This window comes from Crocodylus siamensis, chromosome 4, assembly GCF_052110815.1.
Source record: "Crocodylus siamensis isolate JL-2025a chromosome 4, ASM5211081v1, whole genome shotgun sequence".
Classification (NCBI taxonomy): Eukaryota; Metazoa; Chordata; order Crocodylia; family Crocodylidae; genus Crocodylus; species Crocodylus siamensis.
Window position 1 is genome coordinate 245,501,684 of NC_143398.1, and position 25,326 is coordinate 245,527,009.

At 47.5% G+C, this 25,326-nt stretch overlaps 1 protein-coding gene across 5 annotated transcripts in view; it reads left to right on the forward strand.

Annotated features, from left to right (window-relative positions):
• SMARCAL1 (SNF2 related chromatin remodeling annealing helicase 1) overlaps positions 1 to 25,326 on the forward strand; it is a 67,087-nt gene that overhangs the window by 17,806 nt on the left and 23,955 nt on the right. For all 5 annotated transcript variants that reach the window (XM_090046085.1, XM_090046082.1, XM_090046086.1 and 2 more), the window contains exons 7-10: positions 1,343 to 1,493; positions 3,879 to 4,037; positions 6,012 to 6,077; positions 22,389 to 22,529. In XM_090046085.1, the coding sequence (XP_089902211.1) occupies positions 1,343 to 1,493; positions 3,879 to 4,037; positions 6,012 to 6,077; positions 22,389 to 22,529 (517 nt within the window). The remainder of the gene's footprint in view (positions 1 to 1,342; positions 1,494 to 3,878; positions 4,038 to 6,011; positions 6,078 to 22,388; positions 22,530 to 25,326) is intronic.

Here is a 25,326-nt window from a genome sequence, read left to right on the forward strand (position 1 = left end):
ACACAGCTGTGCTGACAACATGAATGTAGTAGGAGCCTAGGTTTGGCTGTCAGAGGCTTCTGTAATGCCCAAGGACACCTGAATAGCTAAAGAGAATGAGGGTTTTTTGCTTTGTAGGTAAATAGGCGGTTCAGTGATGTAACGAAGGAACAGTCTAAGCATTTGGGCCCAGTGTGATTTCTGCAGACCTGTAAAATGCAGTTCTGCACTGAGAAATGGTGGTGTCAGAAACCACCTTCTCTCTTGTCAGTTTTTCTCCCTGTATGTAGTTGTGTCTGCTGATTTTTACGGTGCCTATACTTGTGTTCTGATGCATTCTAATTGGACTGCATCAGAGCAGGCTCGATTAGTAGAGGCTCTAATTAGCGTCGGTACAACATCATGTGTATAAGCCTCCACAGATTTAAAAATGGTTGCTGGGGCTCTTTTAACTAAAGCTTGTCGAACGAGTTTTAGTTAAAGTGTCCTGTGACCATTTTTAAACCTGTGGGGGCTTAATACACTTGATGTTGTGGTGATTTAATTAGAGCGATTCTCTGGGAACTGTTCTAATTAAAACGCCCCCTCCCCCAGCACATGTATAGGCACCCCTAGTGACTACAATCAGTTTTACTGCTGTTAACCTTACAAAGCCATCTCTGTTGGAAACCGAGACCTGGGTTTCATTGCCCATACTATACTCTAAATAGCATCCTGCCCAGTTAGTGAACTGTGTCAAGCAACCGAATGTTCTTCAGCAGGATCTTTGGAGGCATAATCGGAAGACAGTATAACTGCACAGGTATTGCTGGAGATTTCATGTGGTCTGCTGGACTTCTACTCTTTGTGACTCAAACCAGAAAGACCCCCAGCTTGGCTCAGGCTGAATTTGCAGGCCCTGAGTTGGAGGAGTTGGTTAATCATTCCATTCCCTACTGCACACATGTGGGCCTCACAGATCCCATAGGAAGTAGATCCTAACCAGGCCCTCTGGTTCTCTGAGAATAGTGGAGGAATGCATAGATATGGGAGACTGGAGATGAGAGGGTAGTTCAGAGATGGTCCTTGCCAGTTAAGGCATCTGAGCAGAGCAGCATGGGGAAGTCTGTCCTGCTACTGCCTGTACCAGTTCAGGGCCAGAATATTGCAGGACTGTCCATGAAGCACTGAGTATCTTGTTTTCTTCTTTTGCAGAGCCTATGGTGTGTCGTAGACCGGTGGCCTGTGAAGGAAATCTTAAACTGTTTCTCTTTCCCCTTCTTGGCTAATGATCTCCTTTCCCTGTTCTAGACTGGAGGTGAATTGTGCTTACCTTGACTAGCAGACAGGGGATGGAGTAACCCTTTACCTTGTTACCTTTCAGTTTTGCCATCTCAAGAGAAGGCCGTTTGCTCCTTGCAGATGACATGGGCTTGGGGAAGACCATCCAGGCTATCTGTATTGCTGCCTATTACCGAAAGGAATGGCCTCTACTGGTGGTGACGCCTTCTTCAGTGAGGTTTACCTGGGCTGAGGTACTGCATGTTTGACTAAAGCATTTGAGGCTTCCCTTGCCTTGCATGTTAATAGCTTCTGTAGGGGCTGGCCTAAATTGCCACCCAGTTAGAAAGTTATGGGGAAAAACAGGAAGGACTGATGTTCACTACCCTCTGTGCTCATAGGAAATAAGTCCTCTGGCATATACCTGCTAGGGACTAATGGCTGATCCTCATTCTGTGTCCTGGAGGAAGATTAGGCATAAGATCTCTGCCAGTAGGTTGCAAAAGGAGAAACATTCCTCTCTGACCACCTGGAATAACCTGGTTTAATATGTTGTGCACATGATCCTGAACGACTGTAGTATGGCATTTGAATAGGAATCATGCACTACATACGACTGGCATCCAAGCAGTTGTCCCCAGTTTTTGAAACCTACTAAAATGGGTTCTGCTCAAGCCTTCATTGGTATAGAATCGCAGGTGCTGGAATTCTCCCTCTTTGTTCAGTACGTTTCCACCTACACTAAGTGTCATTAGTGCCTGTTCATGGTAAAATTTGGTCTCTGTCATTGATCTACAGACCCCTCAGAATCCTTTCATTATCACCATTAATCAGGAGTCTGACATAAAGCCATAGTCAGGACCTTGAGATGGGCTAGTCTTGAGGTTTGGAAATGAATATCATTGGAAGAAAGCAGCACTTCAGGGTTTGTCCATGAACACAGATTATAGTGTGATTAGTTCAGTGATTTTCAACCATGGTGCCATGCAGTGCTAGCACTCTTATGTATACTACATAGTTCACAAGATAAATCCAGAGATTATAAATAGGAATCCATAATGGCAAAAACATCCTGATCTGCTGTGGCGCTGGAGTTGCTTGCAACAAAAAAATTGCTCTATTATTGCTCTGTAGTCAAAAAAAGTTAAAAATAAGAGTTGGCATTTTCCAATTAATGCCTTGAATCTAAATGGTTGAGAACCACTGTATTCATGAGTTTTGAGATGACTTTGGCACGTGCTTTCGCTTCCCTTACCTGTAAAGTGTTCGTTAATAGAAGAAGAACAGCAAGAGGACTCAGGTTCTTAGGTTAATAGAAGTTTCATGCTTGAGGAAGTAGAATTCTTTTTCAAGTAGAGGACTAGATTTATGCCCAGGGGGTGGGTTGGTTGTTTTTTGTTGGAGTATGATAAAACCTGATTACCAAAGCAGTTTGCCCCATCTTTTTATTACTGTCATTACAACAAAGCACTGGACACTTTAATTATAGAGGCAACAGGTAGGTTTTTATCTGAGTGTTTGAATGAGGAGGCAATACTACATATGCTTGTGAGTAGAAGTCTTCCTGCTTAGGCCAATGGAGTTGGACCAGCCCGTGAAGAACTTGCCTCCTGCACAGACAAGCTTTCCCTCATGATAGAGAGTTCTGCTGTGCCTGTGAAGTATTCAGTCCTCCCCACAGGCAGTGTCGCAGTTTGACTTGTTCTTAAAGGGGGAACTTCTTGTAGACATGGTGTAATTGTACTTCACCTCTATTGTGGGCTAAACGGTCCTGCAACGTAAAACATTCACTGCTTATCAGTCTGTTTTCCAGCCTTTACTGTTGGTGTGGAATGGCTTAGCATTAATCTCTGGTACTTGCAGCCAATCTGTTCTGTTGCTGTGGCTAGGGAAATCACGAGAAGGTCATGCTGGCTTCTGCTGGGGACCAGAGTTATTGCTGAGTAAGCCATAAAGAGAATGCAGAACCCAATTCTTCTTAATTAGCAGAATATTGTATAATGCCCACAGCATGGGATCTGGGACTCCAGTCAATCACTCTTGCTTTGGGCAAGCCACATAAGTGTTCTTTGGTTTAGTTTTACCTCATTCCCCTTTGCTACACAGGGCAGGACAGGTGGCAGTAGGCGTAAAGAATGGCCAAGCAGATTTAGATCAAGGTTTTTCAGAAGGATGTGGGATAGGAAGTATCTGGGATCATTTTATGGAAAGCAAATCCTACATTTGTCCTAGAATCATGGAAAAGCAGGGCTGGAAAGAACGTTGTTCAACCTCCTCCTCAAGGCAGCATCATCCCTGTTTCAACCATCCCAGTGTGTCTAACTTGTTTTTAAAAACTCTGGGAACCACCATCACACACAGATCTTAGACACAGTGCCCAAAATATCAAATAAACCCTTTAGATTGCTACATATATATCAGGGAGACAAGGGCACCGGCAGGGTCCTGTCACTGCAAGGCCAGGAAATAGTTTGTTAAAATAAGACCAAGAGTGGCTTGTGTGCAGGGGTTTGGACTAGATGGTTTTTGGATCTTTTCCACCCCAGGCTAGATCCATATTCAGGTTGTGTGAAGAGGTATGAGATTCAAATGAAAAGCACCATGGTCCAGAAAAGACTCACTTTCTTCTCCTCTCTTAGGCATTTCACAGATGGCTTCCCTCCCTGAGCTCAGGGAGCACCAATGTCATTGTGACTGGCAAGGACACTCTGACATCAGGCTTGATCAACATAGTCAGTTTTGACCTTCTCAGCAAGATGGACAAGCAGCTCAAAGAGACTTTCCAAGTGATTATTGTTGTAAGTAGTGCCCTGCATCCTTCCTGCTGGATGTGAACTGTCCTGCTGACTTGAGCACGGTTGGCTGTATCCTCTCCCTGGAGATCAGAGCCCTGGATATGTTCTTTTGGAAGATCAGGCAGATTGTGTTCTGTACTGTGGGTGTCCTACTGAACTTGCTTTGATGATGCAGTAGGCTTTTGAGTGGTTTGGCTAGAATTTTAGCATTGACTACATTTCTAGTAAGCCAGGTAACCCTTGAAACAGTGTTAATAGTCTGGGATGTGCCATCAAAACACATGTAGCCAAAACTGAGGCGAATAGTATATTCTTCAGCTGGATTGATTTGCTGCTAATGCAGATTGAATGTTTTTGTTATGTCTGTCATCTCTTCCCTTTCATGGATAGCTGTATAATCTTTTTCCCTTTTCAAATACCATGGGGATAGGCATTAATGAAGAAACCTTGGTAGATTTTAAATGATACTAATTTAAAATTCTAGTGTTTCAAATTCGGCCTTGATCAATAGCAACAAAAAATGGCTGTCAGTATCTTTTATACCAAATGCATTTAGTATTCTGTCTTCTTTTCTGTAAATAATGCTCGTGTCCCAAGAACCTCAATGAAAATTGTAATGTGGTAGCTCTTTTGTTGGCAGTATCAGCTGACAGGGTGGGGACTAAGCTTTCCTTTTGCATCCATATTTATTTACTGGGTATCCAGGTTAAAGCTGAACTCAGGTCTCTGGCACACGTAACAGTTGTGGTGTGATTAACATATGTGTCCCACCATAAATGCTTATTGTTACAAATTCAGATGATTTATGACACCATGAAGTTGCAAGACAGCCACAGAGATATTCTACAAAATAGGTGGAACATCTTTGTGGCTCTTTTGTATAGTGCCATAAATTGAATTTCCAGCACTCCCCAGCAGTAGATTGTCAGCATCGGCATGGGGACGGGGGTTGGCATTAGGACCAGGACAGTAGGATTGCAATACACTAGTGGCAGGTGAGGGCCTTCTCCTGCTGGCAGCCCCTGAGCCCAGTATTGTTTCCTCCTATACCAATCACACCACTGCTTTGACATATGCCAGGGGCCTCAGACTGGTATTGGTTGTGACCTGCCTGTTGGGACAGAGGCAAGCTCTCTCCAGGGCCATCAGTCTGGCTCCTTTACCAGCCCTGAAGCAGGGGTGTTTTATTTGTGTACATTCATATTCAAATACTGTGTCTATTCTGCAGATCAGAACAGCTCTGCTGTGTTCTTAGCCTCCCTGCTCTCATCTTCCTCCGTTAGCTGGTGCCATTAACAAAGCTTATTGCTTACCAGGGTTGAGAAAGCTGTGCCTTGGAGGCTAAGTCCTTCCGTGTGTGGCTGTACGCTCACCCGGATGCAGCAAGATGAGAGCATGCCCTTGGAGGGTGCCAATTTCCTTAGTGTCTTTAAGATCTGCCTCATGACAGCAGAGGAAATGTAGCGTATTGTGGGGGTGATGTCTCAAGCAGGAGGTGGTTATCCACCTGGCGAGCTTTATCAGCAAAACAGTTGGTTCCTAATTAGATTTCCCTGTTTCTGATGTTTTTCATTAACCCCTTCATTTGAGGAATCAGAGGTGAATGGAGCTCCCCTTGATTCCTGCATTTAAAGGACACGGAGCAGCAAATAAATATCAGTGGCAGAAATCCTCATTTTTTTTCCCCTCTCTGTTCCCTCCCTCACTTGGCTGTGATCATTCGAGATTTATGACTTAAGGTTTGATTTTCCTGCCGCTGAGTTGCAGCCGCCGATTTGATGGTGAGCCATCCAGCACGCTTCAGGCTGGCCTTACATTCAGAATTTGGTGTGGCCACCCCAGTGTTTGTCAGCTCAGAGTATTATGCAGGCTCAAAGTATTAGGCAGTGTGGAACGCTGTCAATTTGTTCTCTCTGATGTAGCTGGGCTGTGGAGTGGGACTTCTCTCTAATCACGTTCATGTCTGTTTTGTTTCAGGATGAATCTCATTTCCTAAAGAACATCAAAACAGCACGATGCCGAGCTGCGATGCCGCTTCTCAAGGTGTGTGCCAAGCCCTGCGCAGCCAGCTCCCAAAGCAGGATTGGTTTTTGTATACTAGGCTCAGGAACCAACAGCCCAGTTCTGTGGTTGTCTTGGTGGAAAGCCAAGGAACTCCACTGATTCCCAGGGCAAAATCTGTCCCTAAGATTCAGCTGCTGGTTACTTTCCAGATGATTGTCAGTCTTGTCTAACAAAAGTAGCTTAAAGCACCCAATGGCTGTGACTGTGGGCACCACAGCCCTTATTTCAGTTTCTCACCATCCAGAAGGGTTGAGATGCTTCACACAAAGAATGTAGTGTTACGCTATTAATGTCTGTACAATCTGTTTAAATTCTAAAGCACCAGGTAAGTGCTAAGCATCTATTATATATAATATCTTGGGTCTCTTAACCTCTGCAGTACATAGTCAATATGATGGCCTCTCTTCCCCGGCTTTCTGTGAGGTCCTGATTCTCCAGGCTGTCAACCACCTATTTAGTTGGTGTTTAGTACTCCCTTGCTGATACAATTCATATAACTGAGGAACAGCAGGGTTGGAGAGACTTCAAGTGTCATCTAATGCAATCCTGAAGTAGCAGACGCTGGCAGGTTACAGCTGAAGTGCACTTTCCTTTAAACTAGGAATTACTGCAATATGCAACATATAGGGACATGCCTAAACCAGCTAGGTCTTTATAAAACCTTTTAACTACTACAGACCTGCCTGGCGTACTGAGCATCAGTAGTGGATCATAGCTATAGATCCACGTCTGTCACCAGCAGTGGATGTGTGCACACCACTAACCTTCCATGCCAGGCAGCGGTGTGCTCAAACACACCCATGCTCATTGCTTTCTGAAATAGAAGCCAGGTAGCAGTACTGTTGGTAGCACTGTCTCACAGCAGTGTCACTTAGCTCACCCACAAACTCAATGCTTCTGGCATGGCAAGTTTGCTGTGTAAATATTCCCAGTTTGTAGCAGAGAAGGGGGTCTTAGTTTCTTTTCTCTGTGCAAACAGTGCTTGGCAGTTGTTGAATTTATCCTGGGGAGTAAGAGACTTCTGATGCTGTTTAGGTGGTGTTAGTGTTGACTGGTTTTTCCTTTGGGAAATTTTAAATAATAAGCATGTGCTGAAGATTTGTTCCTGTTCCAATAATTATGCATCTGTAGATGAACAGAAGGTCTAAATCCTGTCTCTTTCCTCACTGATTTTGAGACCTTTAAAACTTCTAATATTTAGAAGCTGACCAAAAGCCACAAATTCAAGTGCAGCTTGAAGCAAGCAAACTAGGGCGGTTACACAGATGTTATAACAGGAAAACTTACAAAGCACATGCACAAATTAGTACTGTACATACTCTTCCACATGCTGCTTTGAGCATCAGGCCTGCTCCAGTCTGTGGGAAGGACAGAATATTCCTACAATGAAAGTGGGGGTTGGTTATTAGAATTTCTGTGTTGGTCTAAAGAGCCTTGTTTGCCTATAATGAAAGATAGTTTCCTATAGCTCAAGTGCAAGGACCTCTATTTTTGCCTGCTTCAGAGTTTAAGCACTGTTCAGTTAATCATCCTGACTCACAGTTTCAACCCGATTAATGACATGCTCAGAATATTGCCTTGTTCTTCCCTAACTCTGTAAGTATTAGCTTGCGAAAATTATTTTCAGGACCATGATAAAAGAACTGTAGATGAGGTCGTCATAAAAGGAGGCCATGAGCCTTTTTAGAATTTACAGTTTTATACTGATACATCCCTGGTCACACATCTGAGAACTGATGCTTCTGGCATGGAATTTCAGTCCTTTGAAGGTGCTGATTTTTTGGTATATTCAGATGCTCTATTTCTTAGCTGCAAATGGTTTGCTTTGTGAAAATTAAGGTCAAAATGCCTACAGCCACTAAATATCAAATATCCTTGCAAGTTGCCTTTTCATACTTTCAAATCCTGCTGCTCTATCCTTTTAAATTGATGCTGCAAATATTGAATGTTTCTCATTGAAAGGAACAGAAAAAATGAAGTGTTCTGCTAAATCTTACAGTTGTAGCTCTAGTCTGCAGTAAGTGAGCACAATAATTTATGAATCCAGCTAAAACATGGGAGTGTCACTATGTTTGCAGTGCTTTGAGACTTCTGGATGAAAGTACTGTATTACACAAATTCATTACTTAAATCACATAAAATCACACAATTAGTGATTTTTGTTATGAGTTTGGAATTGGGGGTGAGTTTGGAACCCCCTGCCAGGGGTTCCTTCTGCAGCGTAAAAGGATCAGAGTGGTAAGTAAGGGGCTTGGGGCCAGCAATAAGGTTGTGTGCAGAGGACCCCCTGGAAAACTCTAGCACAGAGGGATGTGAAAGGGGTTGGAAAGAATATGCTGGGGACAGAGTAGCAGGGCACAGTGTTGCAGAAATACTGTACAGTCCTGGCTATCTGCTGGTACCAAGACCACCTTAGCTGTCTAAGCCTTTGCCTCTCTAAAAGTGTTGCTGCTTTTAATTGTGCTGGTGAGAACTGCAAGTGTAAACACCGCTGTCTTGGTATGAAGACTATAGCATATGCTGTGGCGATGTGAAATAAACCGCTTAGGTGTAAAGCATCTCAAACATGCTATGATGGTGTCTTTTATTGTCTTTTATTGGCATCACTATGTTGACAGAAATCACACCTGTTTCTGATGTCATTTTGTGGGTTGAACTGCTTGCATAGTTCAGCCTAGGTGTGCTGTAGGCCTCTTTCACCTCTAGCTTAGCCTCAAATTGGGAAGGTAAAAAGCCCTTCCTTGAAGCAGCCTTCGCTTCCTGACTTCTGGGAGGCAAGTTTTGCACTGTGTAGACACCATTATGTACGTGAGACACAGAATCTGCTTATGGGCACTGGAGCAGCTTTCTGGGCTAGCCCAGACAAGTATTTTCCAGGGCACAAATGTTTTGACTTAAGATGACTTATGGGAAAGGAGGAAGAAAAACCTTTTAAAAAAATGTGATTTCTGGTCCTTGTTTCCCATAAAGATTTATGGATCCATAACCACTCTGGCCATTCTGAGCCTGATGGGGTCCCTTCTATGGGCGCTTAATAGTCCCTTTTCATCTCACTACAATTTGAGGCTGTGGCTTCTATATTGGTGTGGCCATTAAAATATAAAAATAGTTATGGTTGTTTAGATAGGGCTGTTCGATAATCAGATGAAATTGATGCATTCCCCATAAATATTAACTTTCATATTAATTTTGAAATCACCTTGCTAGAAAGCAGGGTTCGATATCTGCTTCTGAAACATGCACGGTGGGTTACGGTTTTTTGAAGCCTTGCTCTTAATCTTTAATATCGGAGACATTGATCAGTTTTCAAGCTAAAGTGGTATTTCTGCCAACTCGGCTATAACTTCTCATTTGTTGTTCTCATGTATATATTGCCATGGAGCTCAGTTAGGACAATGATGTATGGAATTTTCAAGGGTCGCCATGTATTAAACATGTGGTGTAACTCTGGCTGTTGCAGACCTTCAGATGTAATCCTTCACATAGAAAATTCTTCTTTGTTTCCTGTATATTACATTTGGGATCCCGTAGGAAAGATCTTTTTTTTTTCAGTTGAGTGTCAGGGACAGATGGGGAAGAGTTTTGTTAGCCACACATTGGCCTGCGAAAAAAGGAGAACCCACAAGGTGATCGTGGAAGCTGGCTTATAAGATAGTGGTGCCCAACCTGTCAGCCCCACAGGTCAGATGAGTGGTGCAGGGTTGGTCCATGGGCCAGATGGGCCTGTCCACAGACTATTTGGCATGTGGCCCTGGCCATGTGTGTCATATCAGGCCCTGGCTTTGGCCCAATGCTCCATATCGGGCCTTGGACTTCATGTTGGATGGTGGCTGTGGCCCTGGAAAATTTCTGGATCAGCAGGCTGGGTGACATGACTCCATGGGCTGGATCTGGCTTGCAGGCTGGAGGCTGGGCAGTGCTGTTTTAAGCAAATGGAGGGTATATAGGGAGATATAAGCTGAAATAGCAGCAACAGGGTCTCTGGGGTCTTGGCTTCTCTTGCTCTTGGTTTGCATTTATGCATTTGCGGTAGATTTTACTGCCTGTCAAAGCCAAAGCAGTTAACAGGCTTTGCGTGCAGCTCGTCTGTACCCTTGCCACTTATCGAAATGGGGTTGAAGCCTCATGGGAAAACTAGATCTTTAATCTGTTGGCATGGAGCAATATATCCCTTTTTTCCATTTTCAGGCTCTGCCATGACCTGTACCAATCTGCCCCAGCAGCACTGTGGTCTGCCTAGAGGTTCGTCGTTTTTGCTAGTACTGTGTGCGCTAGGAGCCTCTTATGGCCATGTGAGTCCTTGTGGCAAGCTGGTCAATTGACTGCATATTTTTTGACTGATCAAAGATTAAAGCAATTTTACAAAAAAAGAAAGACCAAACTTTTTTGGTAATTTTGACAGAAATATGATTTTTTTTTTAATTTGACATATTTATTAATGGAAAGGTTGTGCTTTTTCTGTGTAGTATTTAGACTTATTGGCAATTTAAAAAAAAATAACTATTATTTGAGTGCTCAACTGATCAAACGGTATTTGACCAGTTAAGTACCCAACCGTAGTGTTCCTTGTTTTAAAGAGGTCATACTCTCCACATCAGAGTGAAGAGAATCTCTTAGTGTGAGACTTGAAATGCTGGGTGATCTCTGCTTAGCCTGTATCAGGATTTGCTTTTATACCCCCACCCCTGGTAATCATGAGCTAGGGTAGCTGTGTCTACCACCATCTTGCCATTCATTTCAACCTCTTGTCCAGGGGCTATTATCTCCTGGGGTCACCATCAGTATTTGTGCTTGCCTTTCCAGGGCCAGTGATAGGAAACTCCTTGTTGCCCCAGCTTCTTTCTTTCCTAAGCCTTGACTGCCCGTGCAACTGGTAAATGAACCCTGAAAACTGAATGTGTATGCTACCGGATAGCACAGACCTGTACAGGTACAGGGGGAACGGAGAGCAGACAAACTGGGACTCCAGCAAAAGAAGATTATGCATCCTCCTACAAGCTAAAATGTTGCATATACTTTGTTCCTCTCTAATTGCGCATCCTACCACAAGACAGTGGAAATTGGGAAAAGTCCCAGTGGAGCACAGACAGGTTTCAGAAGCCTTGTGATGTGTCATCAGCGAAGAACTCCGTTAGGCTCCGGAGCGGTGAGAGACGCGCGGGTGAAGCCCGCTGCGCCCCCGCTCCCCCGAAGACCCCCAGACACCCCCTCAGCAGCCGCAGAGCCCCCCGCCGACCCCCAGCACAGCCGGAGGTAAGCGGGCTCGTGGTGAGAAGGGGTTAACTCCTCGCTCCCTGGGAGGAGGCAGCTGCGTGGAGCCAGGTGGGGTCAAGCCCCCGCCCAGGCCCCTACTTGGCCCAGCCCCCAGGGAGTCCTGCGACCAGGCTGCGTAAACAGGTGCTCGAGTTAGCGCGGAGTTCGCGCGGGAGGGCACGAGACCCTGTCTGCGACCCCCCCAGAGTAGTCAGTCCCAGCCACAGGCAGCCTAGCAGAGGCATGACACGGATGGGCACGCGCCGCACCCCGAGGGTCCCCTCGGGCTCTGCGGCCCCCGCATCGGGCACCTCAGAGACGGCCGCTCAGACGGAGCCCATGGTCCCGGGCTCCACGCAGACGGAGCCCCTGGCTCTTGGCGGCGGGGGCTGCCTGTCCCTTTTTCAGGCTCTGGGGCCCGGGAGCATGGCCACCTCCCCTTGCGGGGTCTGCTCCCTACTGGGGTCTCTGGCGCGCCAACTGGAGGAGCTCCAGGCCACAGTCCAGAGACTGCGTGCCATCAGGGACTGCGAGCAGGAGACTGACTCCTCCTGCCAGGCCCTTCTCCCCCGGGAGCCGCAGGGTAGAGCACCGTCTCCCTCCAGGACTAAGGAGGACTCTGGGACCTCCCACTCTGCCCAGTCAGGGGCATAGACCGAGGTGGTCAAGGGCCCCAAGGCCCGCCGCACCAAGGCCCCTCCCTCGCCGGAGCTTAGCAACAGGTTCGCACCTCTTGCAGCCCCAGCAGAGCCTGCTCAGGTCCCGCAGGCAACCCAGGCTCGACCGCAGCTACTGGCCCCGCTCTCCCCAAGACAAAGCAAAAGGTGTTTGTTGTGGGAGACTCCATCCTGCGGGGGACTGAGGGGCAATCTGCCGCCCCGACCCCTTAGCCCGGGAAGTCTGCTGCTTCCCGGGGGCCCGCATCCGAGACATTGCGGAGAGGATCCCACAGCTCCTCTGGCCCACAGACCACTACCCCATGCTCCTTATTCACGTGGGCACCAATGACACAGCTCGGAGCACCCCCAGCCAGGTCATGAGGCCCTACAGTGAGTTGGGAGCGGGGCTTAGGGGTCTGGGAGCTCAGGTGGTGTTTTCGTCGATCCTCCCATTCTCGGGCTATGGGCTGAGGAGGGAGAGGAGGATCCACGTGGTGAACCAAAGACTGTGGCGCTGGTGTCATCGGGAAGGCTTTGGCTTCCATGACCACAGCCCGCTCTTTGGAGAGAGAGGCAGCGAGCTGCTGGGAAGAGATGGCCTCCACCTCTCTCCCTTGGGGAGGAGGCTCTTCTCAGCCAGGCTGGCTGACCTGCTCCACCGGGCTTTAAACTAAGCCTGCTGGGGGATGGGGGGACTGCTGCCCCTGCTGGCCCGCTGAGCGGCCCTTGCAAAGCCAGTGGACCAAGGCACTTAAAGGGGCACTTAAGGGAGCCCACCCCTGCCACAGCCCTGGCACAATCTGTGGGCAAGGCAAGAGCCCCCAAGGGCACACTTGCCTGCCTGTACACTAATGCCAGGAGCCTGGGCAACAAGCAGGATGAGCTCGTCCTCCTGCTCAGTGCAAAGAAATATGATGTCATTGGGATAACGGAGACCTGGTGGGACTCCACCCATGACTGGACCACGGGGATAGAGGGCTATACCCTGTACAGGAGGGATCGTGTTGACAAAAGGGGCGGGGGTGTAGCTCTCTATGTGAAGGAAAGCTACATGTCCCTGCAAGCTGATGTTGGCGACCAGCATGGACAGCTAGAGACCCTCTGGGTAAAAATTCGTGGGGAATTCGGCACAGGGGACACAACGGTGGGAGTCTACTACAGACCTCCCACTCAAAGTCCCGAGCTTGACCAGGAGTTCGCCCGGGAACTGACTGAGGCCGCTTGCTCCAGGACCTTGGTTGTCATGGGTGACTTCAATTACCCGGACATCTCGTGGGAAGATCACTCAGCAAAATCCGAGCGGTCGCAAAGCTTTCTCTTGTGCGTGGATGACCTCTACCTGACTCAAGGAGTCTATGGGCCAACGAGAGGCAAAGCGCTGCTTGACCTGGTACTGGCTATGGGGGACGACCTAATCGGCGACCTAGTGCTCGATGGGAAGCTGGGTGACCATGAGCTGATCACCTTCACCATCTGCCGTAAAGCTGGCAAGTCAGTCAGCAACACAGAAGTCCTTGACTTCAGAAAAGCCGACTCTGACAAGCTCAAGAGGCTAGTCAGTCAGGCCCTCGGGGACCATGACCCCAGGGAGATGGGAGTTCAAGAAGAGTGGTTGCTTCTCAGGGAAGCGATCCTCAGTGCACAAGCTAAATCTATCCCAACACGGAGGAAAGGCAGCAAGAAGGCACAGCAGCCCTCCTGGCTCTCCAGGGACCTAGCGGACCTCCTGCGGCTAAAAAGGAAAGCCTACAAAGGATGGAGGACGGGATTCACCTCCAAGGAGGATTACTCCGCGCTGGTCCGGTCCTGCAGGGAGCAAACCAGGAAAGCCAAGGCTGCAACTGAACTCCAACTAGCTTCAGGCATCAAGGACAACAAAAAGTCCTTTTTCAGATATGTGGGGAGCCGGAGGAAAAGCAAGGGCAACATTGGACCCCTGCTAAACCAGATGGGGCAACTGACAACTGACGCCCAGGAAAAAGCCAACCTATTCAATAGGTACTTTGCGTCAGTCTTTCATCAGTCCCATGGGACGCCCATGCCTGCTATGGGACAGGGAGATCCGGGTGATGGGGATCCCCTACCCTCCATAAATGCTGACCTCGTGAAGGAACACCTTGAGAAGCTGGATACCTTCACGTCAGCTGGCCCTGACAACCTGCACCCCGGGGTACTCAAGGACCTGGCGAGCGTCATAGCCCAGCCCCTGGCACGGGTCTTTGAAAACTCCTGGCGCCCTGGTGTAGTGCCCGAAGACTGGAAGAAGGCCAATGTGGTGCCGATCTTCAAGAAAGGGAGGAGAGTGGATCCGGCTAACTACAGGCCCGTTAGCCTGACTTCTATCCTGGGGAAGATCTTAGAAAAGTTTATTAAGGAGGCCATCCTTGAGGGACTGGCCTAGGCTAACATCCTAAGGGAGAGCCAGCACGGGTTTGTTGCGGGTAGGTCTTGTTTGACCAATCTCATTTCCTTCTATGACCAGGTGACCTATCACCTGGACGAGGGAGAAGAGATTGATGTCATATATCTTGACTTCAAAAAAGCCTTTGATCTGGTATCCCACGATCACCTCTTGGCCAAACTGCCCAGTTGTGGCCTTGGGTCCACCATGATCCGCTGGCTGGGAAATTGGCTCCGTGGTCGGACCCAGAGGGTTGTAATCGATGGCAGTCACTCATCATGGTGCCGTATGACCAGTGGGGTCCCTCAAGGCTCTGTCCTGGGACCCACCCTGTTCAACATCTTCATTAATGATGTGGACATTGGAGTCAGGAGTGGACTGGCCAAGTTCGCCGATGACACCAAACTTTGGGGCAAAGCATCCACGCCAGAAGATAGGCGGGTGATCCAGGCTGACCTGGACAGGCTTAGCAAATGGGTGGATGAGAACCTGATGGTGTTTAACACCGAAAAATGCAAGGTTTTCCACCTTGGGAGGAAAAACCTGCAGCACCCTTATAGGCTCGGCAGTGCTACGTTGGTTAGCACTACAGAAGAAAAAGACTTGGGGGTCATCATTGACCACAAGATGAACATGAGCCTGCAATGCGATGCTGCGGCTAGTAAAGTGACCAAAATGCTGGCGTGCATCCATAGATGCTTCTCGAGCAAATCCCGGGACGTCATTCTCCCCTTGTACTCGGCCTTGGTGAGGCCGCAGCTGGAGTACTGCGTCCAGTTTTGGGCTCCACAATTCAAAAAGGATGTGGAGAAGCTTGAGAGAGTCCAGAGGAGAGCCACGCGCATGATTGGAGGTCAGGAAAACAGATCTTACGATGACAGGCTGAGAGCCACGGGACTCTTTAGCCTGGAAAAGCGCAGGCTCAGGGGTGATCTGATGGCCACCTATAAGTTTATCAGGGTGACCACCAGGATCTGGGGGGACGTTTGTTCACCAGAGCGCCCCGAGGGATGACGAGGTCGAACGGTCACAAACTCCTGCAAGACCGTTTCAGGCTGGACATAAGGAAGAATGTCTTTCCTGTCCGAGCCCCCAAGGTCTGGAACAGTCTGCCAGCGGAGGTGGTTCAAGCACCTACATTGAACACCTTCAAGAGCAAATTGGATGCTTATCTTGCTGGGATCCTATGACCCCAGCTGACTTCCTGCCCTTTGGGTGGGGGGCTGGACTCGATGATCTCCCGAGGTCCCTTCCAGCCCGAATATCTATGAAATCTATGAACCAGGTTGGCTGCTCAGAAATGAGACTCCTATCTAATCAAGGATTCCAGCGGGTATAAAATAGACTTGTCTCTGCTGCACTTCTGTGGCTCTTGTCCTGCAAATACTTGAATGCTTCTGTAACTTTGCTCACGTGACTCTTCCCACCCTACTCACTGTGTATGAGACTAAAGTGATTGCTTGTTTTGGGGCGTTTGGAACCTGGGCTTGTAGTCTGGAAGCCTTCCAGCTGCCTGCGGCTGGGACATCAGTTCTGTACTTCTGATGGTGTCAGTAGGCATTAAAAAAAAAAAAAAAAAAAAAAGAGAGGGAAACGGGTCAAAGTACATTAGCCACTGCAAGCAAGTGATATAGAGCAAAAAGCTCGTTTGCCATTCAGAATGAGACCTGAATGAGACCCCAAAGCTTGTCCAGCAGCTCCCTCAACCATACCACTGGTCCAGTAAAATAAATCACAAAAAACCTTGCTTCTTTTGCTCTCCTTAGGCATTATGAATCCATGGAGGTAGGATACATAGGACCCTTCTCTCTTCAGGAGTCTTCAATCTTAAAGTGAGAGAGAAGGAGGAAATGTATGTGCCTTGTCTTGATGCTGCAGAAGACTTTAGCCTTTAAGGTGTATGTATACTGCAGCTCTGGTCTCAAAGACCTTTTGATTCTCCTTTCTTCCCAAGGACAGGAACATCAGCCCTTCTCTCCCAGACAGTACCAGTCATTCCAGTTTTCAAAATTATCTTTTTTACTTGGGCAACCTTTAAAAAGTCATCTGGAATATTTACCATGGTGAGACTTCACTGTCAGACACAATCTGATGCAGAGAACAGTCTCATTTGAAGAAGTAAACCCTTAAAACATTTGCAACTGCTGTCAGTACTTCTTTCCCATTTAACAAGTCTCCTCTAGCGGGCACTTTTGCCTTCTGCATTAAAAATGTTGCTGGATTTTTCATTTTCCAGAGTAATATATTCTTTGCATGTTAATCAGTTCAAAACGACAGCGTAAGCAAGAATTAGGGATGCTTATATTTGTACCTCCTGCACCAGCCGCATTTATTTAAAAAAAAAAAAAAAAAAGTGTGTCAGTCTTGGCATATGGCAGGGCCCATGCTGTGAAATTCATTTAAAATACTGAGAGCCATTGTATGGAAATGAGGCTTTTTTGCATGTTCAATTATTTCTTTGTGGCATTAACCCCCCACCCTCTGCTTTTTGAAGCAGTTGGGTGCTGGGTTTTGACCTCTGAATTGAGTACCACAGAGGACTGACACTGTTTAAATTATTCCTTGACTTTAGGAAGTGACTTTTGTAAATGTTGTCCTACTTGGGGGCGGGGCGGGGAACGCTTCTTTCTAAATCTTCTGCATGTGTGGTGCTTGAATAGCTTGGTACTATTTGCTTTATGACTGTTATTGAATAGATGAGAGCAATGGGGCAGGGTACAGGTCCCCTGTTTTAAAAAAAAAAAAAAAAAAAAAAGGCAAAAAAAGCCATTAAGTCTGGCTTCCCCTGTTTTGTTTCTTGAGTAAAGAGCTGTCATCTTGGCTACAAGGGCACCCAGGAGAGTGGTCTGTCTGTGTGGAAGGTTAGAATTGATGCCACGATGTTGAGAAGTGAGTTTTATCTTCCGTATGGAAACACTAGCCTAGTGCTCACCGAGATTTGCTCCTGCCAGAAAGCACTTGTGTGGTCTTGCTATCCTACTAGCTTACTTAGTTTTCCTGAGCCTGAAACCCATATTCCAATCCCACAGACAGTTCAGCAGCAAAGAAGAGTATGCAGCAATCAGTGAGGATTAAAGCTTTAGTAGTATCGATTTTTCCTTTTTTCAGCTAATTGCTGCAAGCAGGACAAGCCTCTATTGAGGGATTTTTCCACCCCTCAATACTTGGGGCCCTGTCTTCTAGAGGCCTTCGTCCCTTTTGGGTTCCCTACTGGCCCATCTTACAGAGATTTTGGGACATTTGTGATTTTCAGTCAGACCTCCTTCATCACAAAGCCTACAGGACTTCACTGAATTAAAGCCTGTTTCAAGTTCATGAGTTTCATAGTTTCATAGTAGCTAGAGTCGGAAGGGACCTAGGTAGATCATCCAGTCCGACCCCCTGCCTTAGCAGGAAAGAGCACCGGGGTCAGATGACCCCGGCAAGGTGCTCATCTAACTTCCTTTTAAAAATCCCCAGGCTAGGAGCCTGCACCACTTCCCCTGGAAGCTGGTTCCAGGCCCTAGCCACCCTGACTGTGAAGTAGCGCCTCCTAATATCTAATCTAAACTTACCCTCCGCCAGTTTGTGACCGTTATTCCTGGTCACTCCTGGCAGCGCACGGGGGAACAGGGACTCCCCCAATACCTGCTGATCCCCCCTGACCAGTTTGTAGCAGGCCACAAGGTCCCCCCTTAACCTTCTCTTGTGGAGGCTAAACAGGTTCAGGTCCCGTAGCCTCTCCTCATAAGTCCTGCCCTGCTGACCCCTGATCATACGAGTGGCCCTCCTCTGAACTCTTTCCATATTGTCCACGTCCCTCTTGAAGTGTGGCGCCCAGAACTGGACGCAGTACTCCAGCTGCGGCCTGACCAGTGCGGCATAGAGGGGGAGGATCACCTCCCTGGACCTGCTCGAGATGCATCTGTGGATGCATGACAGGGTACGATTGGCCTTCTTGACTGCCTCCCCACACTGCCGGCCCATGTTCATCGTGGAGTCAATGACGACTCCAAGATCCTTTTCCGTCTCCGTGCTGGCAAGAGGGGAGTTCCCCAACCTGTAAGTGTGGTGCCGGTTCTTCCTCCCCATGTGCAACACCTTGCACTTATCAGTGTTAAACCCCATCCTATTCTCATCCGCCCACCGTTGCAACCTGTCAAGGTCAGCTTGTAGCCTATTGTACCCTTCTAGTGCACCCACATCCCCCCACATCTTAGTGTCATCAGCAAACTTGAACAGGGTGCTTTCTACCCCCTCATCCAAGTCACTGATGAAGATGTTGAACAGTGCGGGCCCGAGGACCGAGCCCTGCGGAACCCCACTGCCCACATCCTTCCAGGTCGAGAAGAACCCATCCACTACCACCCTCTGGGTGCGGCCCTCCAACCAGTTGGCGACCCATTTGACCGTGTGGGCATCGACACCACAGTCTCCCAGCTTTTTGATGAGGACAGGGTGAGAGACAGTGTCGAAAGCCTTCCGGAAGTCCAAAAAGACTACATCCACAGCAACCCCTGCGTCTAATGATTTGGTGACCTGATCGTAAAAGGCCACCAGGTTGGTCTGACAAGACCTGCCACTGATAAACCCATGTTGGTTGCCCCTGAGCATGCAACCAGAGTATCTTAAAAGAAGCATGTAGTCGTGACCTAAAATGTCTGTTGACAAGAATCCACCATAGCTTCTGCGAGTTGTTCCAGTGGTTGGTGGTTAAAAATTTACACCTTGGAGTGGGTCTGAATTTGTTGAGCTTCACCTTCTGTACACAGTTGAAACTTCTTACGACTCTCTCTTGAGGCACCTATGCAAAAAGGGAGGGGAAAGAAGGCAGATTTGTTTCACTGGAGCACCATGCCTTCGGATAAAAGGTAGAGGAGGTGTAAATGGCTATGGTAGAAAGGTAAAAAGCTGACAAGAAGGTCCATGGTTTTGTAGGGCTAAGGACAAGGAGCATGTAATGGAAGAGACGAGGGAGAAGGGCAGCAGAAGGGTCTGGCAGATCCAGAAAAGGGACAGCTCTCTGGAGGTAAGCATGTGTTAGGATCTGCCTCTTCCCACGGAAAGGAAAGGTTCCATGAACCGTGCTAGCCACATGCCCAAGCTCATAGCTTCAGGATGGAGGTAGATGTGTGCCAGTGTATCCCTCTTCCCACGGGAGGGACAGATGCTCAGATACTGTATTGTTCTTCCTACCAATCTATGAGTCTGACCCAGGTCAACAGCTCCTTAAAGGTTGTTTCCAGCTTCAGCTGGTCAGTGCTTTATTCAAAATGAGCCTGTGGGTCTCTCTCTTCAGTTGGTAGTGGTAAGCATTGACACGAAGGATGCGTCTGTATGGCCTCCTTGCCAATGCCAGGACCACTGCTGAAATAAGCCCTTCCCGTTCACTGCCATTTGGGCAACAAAGAGGAGTAGACAGCTTAGGAGCAGGTGGAAGCAGCTCAGAGCAGTGCTTGGGCCCTCTTGCACTTGGTGGAACAAGCACTCTGGGCCAATCCTCCATCGTCCAATTGTCAGTCTCTGGTGGGAGCAATGAACAGAGCTGATTACATAAGAGACAGCCCCAAGGATGGGAGGAAGGCTGTGGAGACTGGAGGCCCATCCAAAATAAGTTGCTAGAAGGGTCAGTGACCAAAGGCTGCCAAGGACTGAATGGGCCATAGGGACTGGACTCCCCTTTAGCTATAAAGCATTGTAGGTGGGTGTGGTGGAGAAGCCGGTGCTGCTCCCCATCCTATACCAATGTACCAAATTAAACTGTTAGGTCCCCCCAGGCTGTCAGATACCCCAGGCTGTCAGTCTGGCACCTCTTCTGATGCAGATGAAGATCTGCAGTGCACTTGCCTATTGGGAATAGTGGCTTGTATCTTCTAGATGGAGCTATGAGCTTGGGCATGCGGCTAGCTCAGTTCATGGATGCCTACTGGACCTTTCCTTTCTGTGGGATGAGGCAGGCCCTAGCAGATGCTTACCTCCATTTCACCAGGTTGCTGCTCCTCTTCTGAGGCCGGCTGAATTCTGACTGCACTTTCCAATCTTTTTCATTATGCAGTCCTTGTCTTAAACCCAACAAGACATGAGACCCCCTTTGTCAGCTTCTTCTGAAAGTGGGCATCCAACGGTCTGGGAGAAGGAAGCTTGATGGGGAGGTTCTCTAGGATCCTGGTACCTACTTCTGGTCCTACTTGTTTCATATCTCTGGGCAGTGTCAACTGGGTCTTCAGACACCTTCACCGCAGAGTGGGCACGTCCTGGGGTTCCCTGGGTGGAATCCTAGACCTGTACCCTCATGGTGAGTCTTTCTTCTCTTTATTTCTGTTCCTGTTCTGTTATCTGTTGTACCAGAGAACTGGATGTGTTCCAGCCTCTCGCCCCTCGGTCCATATCGTATCTGCACTGAAAAAAGGAAAATTGACATTATCGGCAATCAGCTTTTCTTGGCTCAGGTGGCCAATAACTTTGCCAATAAATGCCGTGTGTACATGCGCAGTCACAGCATGTGTGCAGCCTGGTAGCTTGGAAAACAGTGTCCGGCTGGTAAGTCTGTTGCAGAGAAGGGGTGTCAGAGGGCAGATCGAGGCCCCCATGGTGAGGGAGAGAGTGGGGCTGGGGCAGGGGCAGGCCTCTTGTCTCTTCCTACCTCACTGTGGAGGCCTTGATCTGCAACCCCCTACATCCTTTTCCCCCAACAGATTTTGGCTCTCTAAGATGCCAGGCTACATATCAGCATTTGGATTGGTATCAGCTGATATGGCTGGTTGATAATCAGCCATCAGTATTGACCCCAAAAATCCTCAGTGGTGTCTCCCTACCCTCCATCGTGTGTGGGGAGGAAAAAGGGGGGCATTATAGTCATGTTGGACAAAACCCATTCTCTCAGGCTTCAAACAGTCAGGCACCTCCTCCTTTAATTCAATTTAAAAAAAAACCCAGAACGCTCTTTTAATATGGGTGTAAATTTTCTGGCCTCACCATTGACCGCATCTCTCTCTCTGATCTACTTAATAGGGGGAAAAAATCCCACTCATTTTGTCAGATATTTATAGGCTGAAGACAAAGAACTGCTGAATTAATTTCCGGTAGCTGGTACGTGAACATTTTCTCCACCACAGTTGGCCAGCAAGTGATTGAACCAGTTGAGTGAATAGGTTTGGTAGATCTTGCTGAAACGATAAAAAAAAAATTCATTTTCTTTTTCATTTAAATGTGAATGAGCCATCGGTACAGATGTCATTCAAGAATCTCTTTGTTATTTTAATAATCCTGCATTAAACCATGCAGGAAATTACAAGCCATGTGTAATTTAACTAAAATATGTAAAATTAGAGCAGCAGATATTCATACTCCTCTTGTAATAATGAAATGAGACATTGTTGGAGCCAAGAGGGCAAAAGTGCATCTGGAGGATTTTGTTTATGAAGTAGATTTTTTTTCCTCTCACTCTTTGCAGGTTTTTATTTTTTGACCTTGCCTATATGATTTATTGCACTCAGCTTTCTTATGTGCCTCTGTTTGTTAACTCATGGCTTTGGTGTTGATGAGCCATCTAGATTGGCAGGTGGGTCTCCTTGGGCAGTATAGTTTGCCCCTGACAGTTAACTCTGCAATTTAAAATAATAATAATTAGAATCTTGCCCATGCCCCTTACATTTGTGTGCGTCAGGTGGAGTGAATGGATGGCTTTCTGTGGAAACTTCATTGCAGCAGAAGTTAGCTTGATGCTCAAGATATACCTCCCAGGTGCATGTGTGTGAAGCACGCTTCTAAAATCTGATGCTAATTGAATAGTGGAATTGGATGCAAAGACCTGAACCTAGGTGGTGGGTGATTGCCAGTTCTCTATGTCCTTGAACAAAGACAGATGTGTTTGAAGACTTTGCACTGATGTTTTAATTTGTGGGAGGGGATTTATTATTAGTGGCTGCTACTTCAGTCGACCCCTGAACTCTGCTTGTGTTATTTGTGTAACAGTCGTGCTCAATGCTCTTTCCTCAGGCTGCCAAAAGAGTGATCCTGCTCTCGGGAACTCCTGCCTTGTCGCGGCCTGCTGAGCTGTATACCCAGATTGCAGCCGTCCGACCCAGCTTCTTCCCTCAGTTCCATTCCTTTGGACTCCGGTACTGTGATGCCAAGAAGGTAGTTCAATGCGATTGTGGTGCAACCTACAACACGCCTGCTCATGTGATCACAGACCGCTGAATGGAGCTGTCTGACTTCTTACTTCTCTGCCAAAGTGAAGATTTCCTTCATGCGTTTTAACGTCTAATTTCTGTGGCTTTGCCTGTGATTTTTAGGAAGAGTCCCTAACCTTGCTCAGGGCAGCATTTTGAAAGCTGTCTTCCTGAGAAGCATTTTGTGCTGCAGGTGACCCTCATTGCTGGGGTTAGCGAGGCAGAGCTTTCCAATTAAAATCTGCCCTAATCAGATGCCAGCTCAGAAAGCAAAAAGACAAATTGGTTGCAGCAGCAGTAGGGGAGCCTGAGATGATACGATCTTCCCTTGATAGCCCTTATGCAGACAAAAAGGCTGACTCTGAGGGACTGCTGCAGGTTGGGGTGACTGGTTGGTGAGCTGCCTCTCCTTTGGTTTAATTAACACTTGTTAAACCGTTAGCATTTAGACTCTGCAAAACAACTCCTGGGCTGAAGGAGGAATGAAGCCATTGAGCTGCCTTTGCAATGCACTCCTTGATCCTGGGGTAGTCCCCTGCACAGACTGCATTAGGCTGCAGGCTGCTCTAATCTGTACCAGCTGCCATGCGGCTGCTAGGGGCCATCACAACAGCTGTAGCTCAGGCAGGCACAGCAATGCCCTGTCCATGCTAGCTCCCAGGCTGTGTGGAGTGGTGGCTGTGACATCAGTTCTCTGCAATTCCCCAGGGAGAGTTCTCCAGTGGCTGAATTAACCAGGCTGAGGACTCTTCAGTGCTGGTAGAGCACTTGTTCTAATAGTGCGTGATTTCCGCGGCTTATCATGCAACAAAAACTTGACCTATTTTGACATGTCTGGTAGGGGCAGAGAAAGGAACTGAAAGGAACTAAGTTCTGAACTGGATTAAGAATGTGAATTGAGCTGCACAGCTAGAGCTTTGCAAACCAGCTGCTCCTTTTTGTTACCTGCATGAACCCCCCCCAGAATAAATGTTTTGTGTATTCAGACCTCCACCTAGAGAGACACTGGTGGCTCCTAGTCACTCTGTGATCTATTTGTATGCCTATACTATGCAGCCAGGAAGAAGGCAAACGTGTATACTCTATGTTAGGCAGAGATAAGGAGCTATTAATTCCACTGTTGTGATCTCCTTTTGAATTACTGCATGCGTTTCTGATCACTCATGTTTAAGAAAGACAAATTCAGGCAGGAGTAGGTACAGAGAAGGGCTGCTAGGATGATTGTAGGAATGGAGAACCTGTCTTACAAGGGGAGAATAAAAGAAGCATGCTCATTTAACCTAGCAGAATGAAGGCTGGGGTGGGGGGAGGGAGGTAGAATTTGCTGTCTTTAAAGAACCAGGGGGAGAGAAGAGCTATTTATACTAAAGGAAAATTTCAGCACTGAACAAATGAATGTTAATCATCCATGAGCAGATATAGGGTAGAAAGCAGAAAGTTTCTAACTGTTAGGGGAGTGAGGATCTGAAGACCACCCAGTTGGAGCAATGAGAGCTAAATACTGAAGTGGCTTGAAGGTGAAGCATGGGGAGGGAGTGTATGATAGCTGTCTGTCTGTGATATCAGGGACTAAGTGTTATGTCATTTAGTTATGGGAGTGCAGGAGTGGGAGCCAGGAACTTCTGAGTTCTGATCTCATTCTGACACTGACTCTGTCTTTGGTCTTGATCATATCTCTGGAGCTTTCTGTGCTTCAGCTTCTGTAAAATGGGGATAATTTGCTCCCTCCAGAAAGGGGTTGGGGAAACTGAGTCACTGTATGAGCGCTGGCAGATAACTGTACAGCAGCTTGTGGTCACTTGTGTAAGACTTAGGAGTAATTGCTTGTTGACTTGCTTTCAATACTTGTGTACAGTCAGTCTCTTTGGGGTGCCTTGCTCACAGTGGGCCTCCATGAGACAGCTTTGTATCTGGATTTCATCCAAAGTAGTCGAATCCACAGATCCTGAAATCACAGCACCTACTTTGGTGTGGTGCTAGCAGGGCTCCTGAAATCCGTGACGGTTGACCAGCCCATTGGCTTTAGCACTAATATATCAGTGCTGCTGATTTAGCATAGATCACACCGCTTGGGGAAGCAGGATTAGCTGTTGGGTTCTGTGAGGTCCCTGCATTAGCATTAATTACATGCAGCTTATGCAGCAGGGAATGGACCCTTCTTATTCCCCAGCTACAGCAGAAACTCTAGGAGCTCTGCGCATTCAGTGTATCTTCATTGCAGCTGCTGAACTCTTCCTGTCTGAACAGCAACCGGAGTTTTCCCTGGGGGAAATGAAGAGATGTGGCCTAATCTTTTTGGCAGTACAAAGGGCTGGACTGCAGCATGTAAGACTAAATAGGTTTTGAGTATCATAAACCCTTTGGGGCAGAGTTCCACATGGCTGACTATTGCTTCAATTACGAGCCATGCGGACCTCAGGTAGGACATTGAATTGGATAAAGGAAATAAAATTGTTCCTCCTGCACATGCTGGCTGTTGAGCAGAGAGGAAGCTTTAGGATGGGTTTCTGAAAGGTCAGGACTTGGATCTCTGTGATCTTCACCTTATAAATAAGCTTGCCACCTACAGTGAAACCAGTGTGAAGGGTCCACATTTAGTGTCACCCCTGTCATCAAAAGCCCCTTCGATACCTCCCCAAGGTGTCCAGTACAATCTTGTTTCATCATTAGACTGATCTCTACTAGGCTACTGAGTATTGCTGGTCCATTAGGTGGTTACTTGAGAGAGGCTTTGCAGTAGTTAATGTCAGCAAATGATAGTA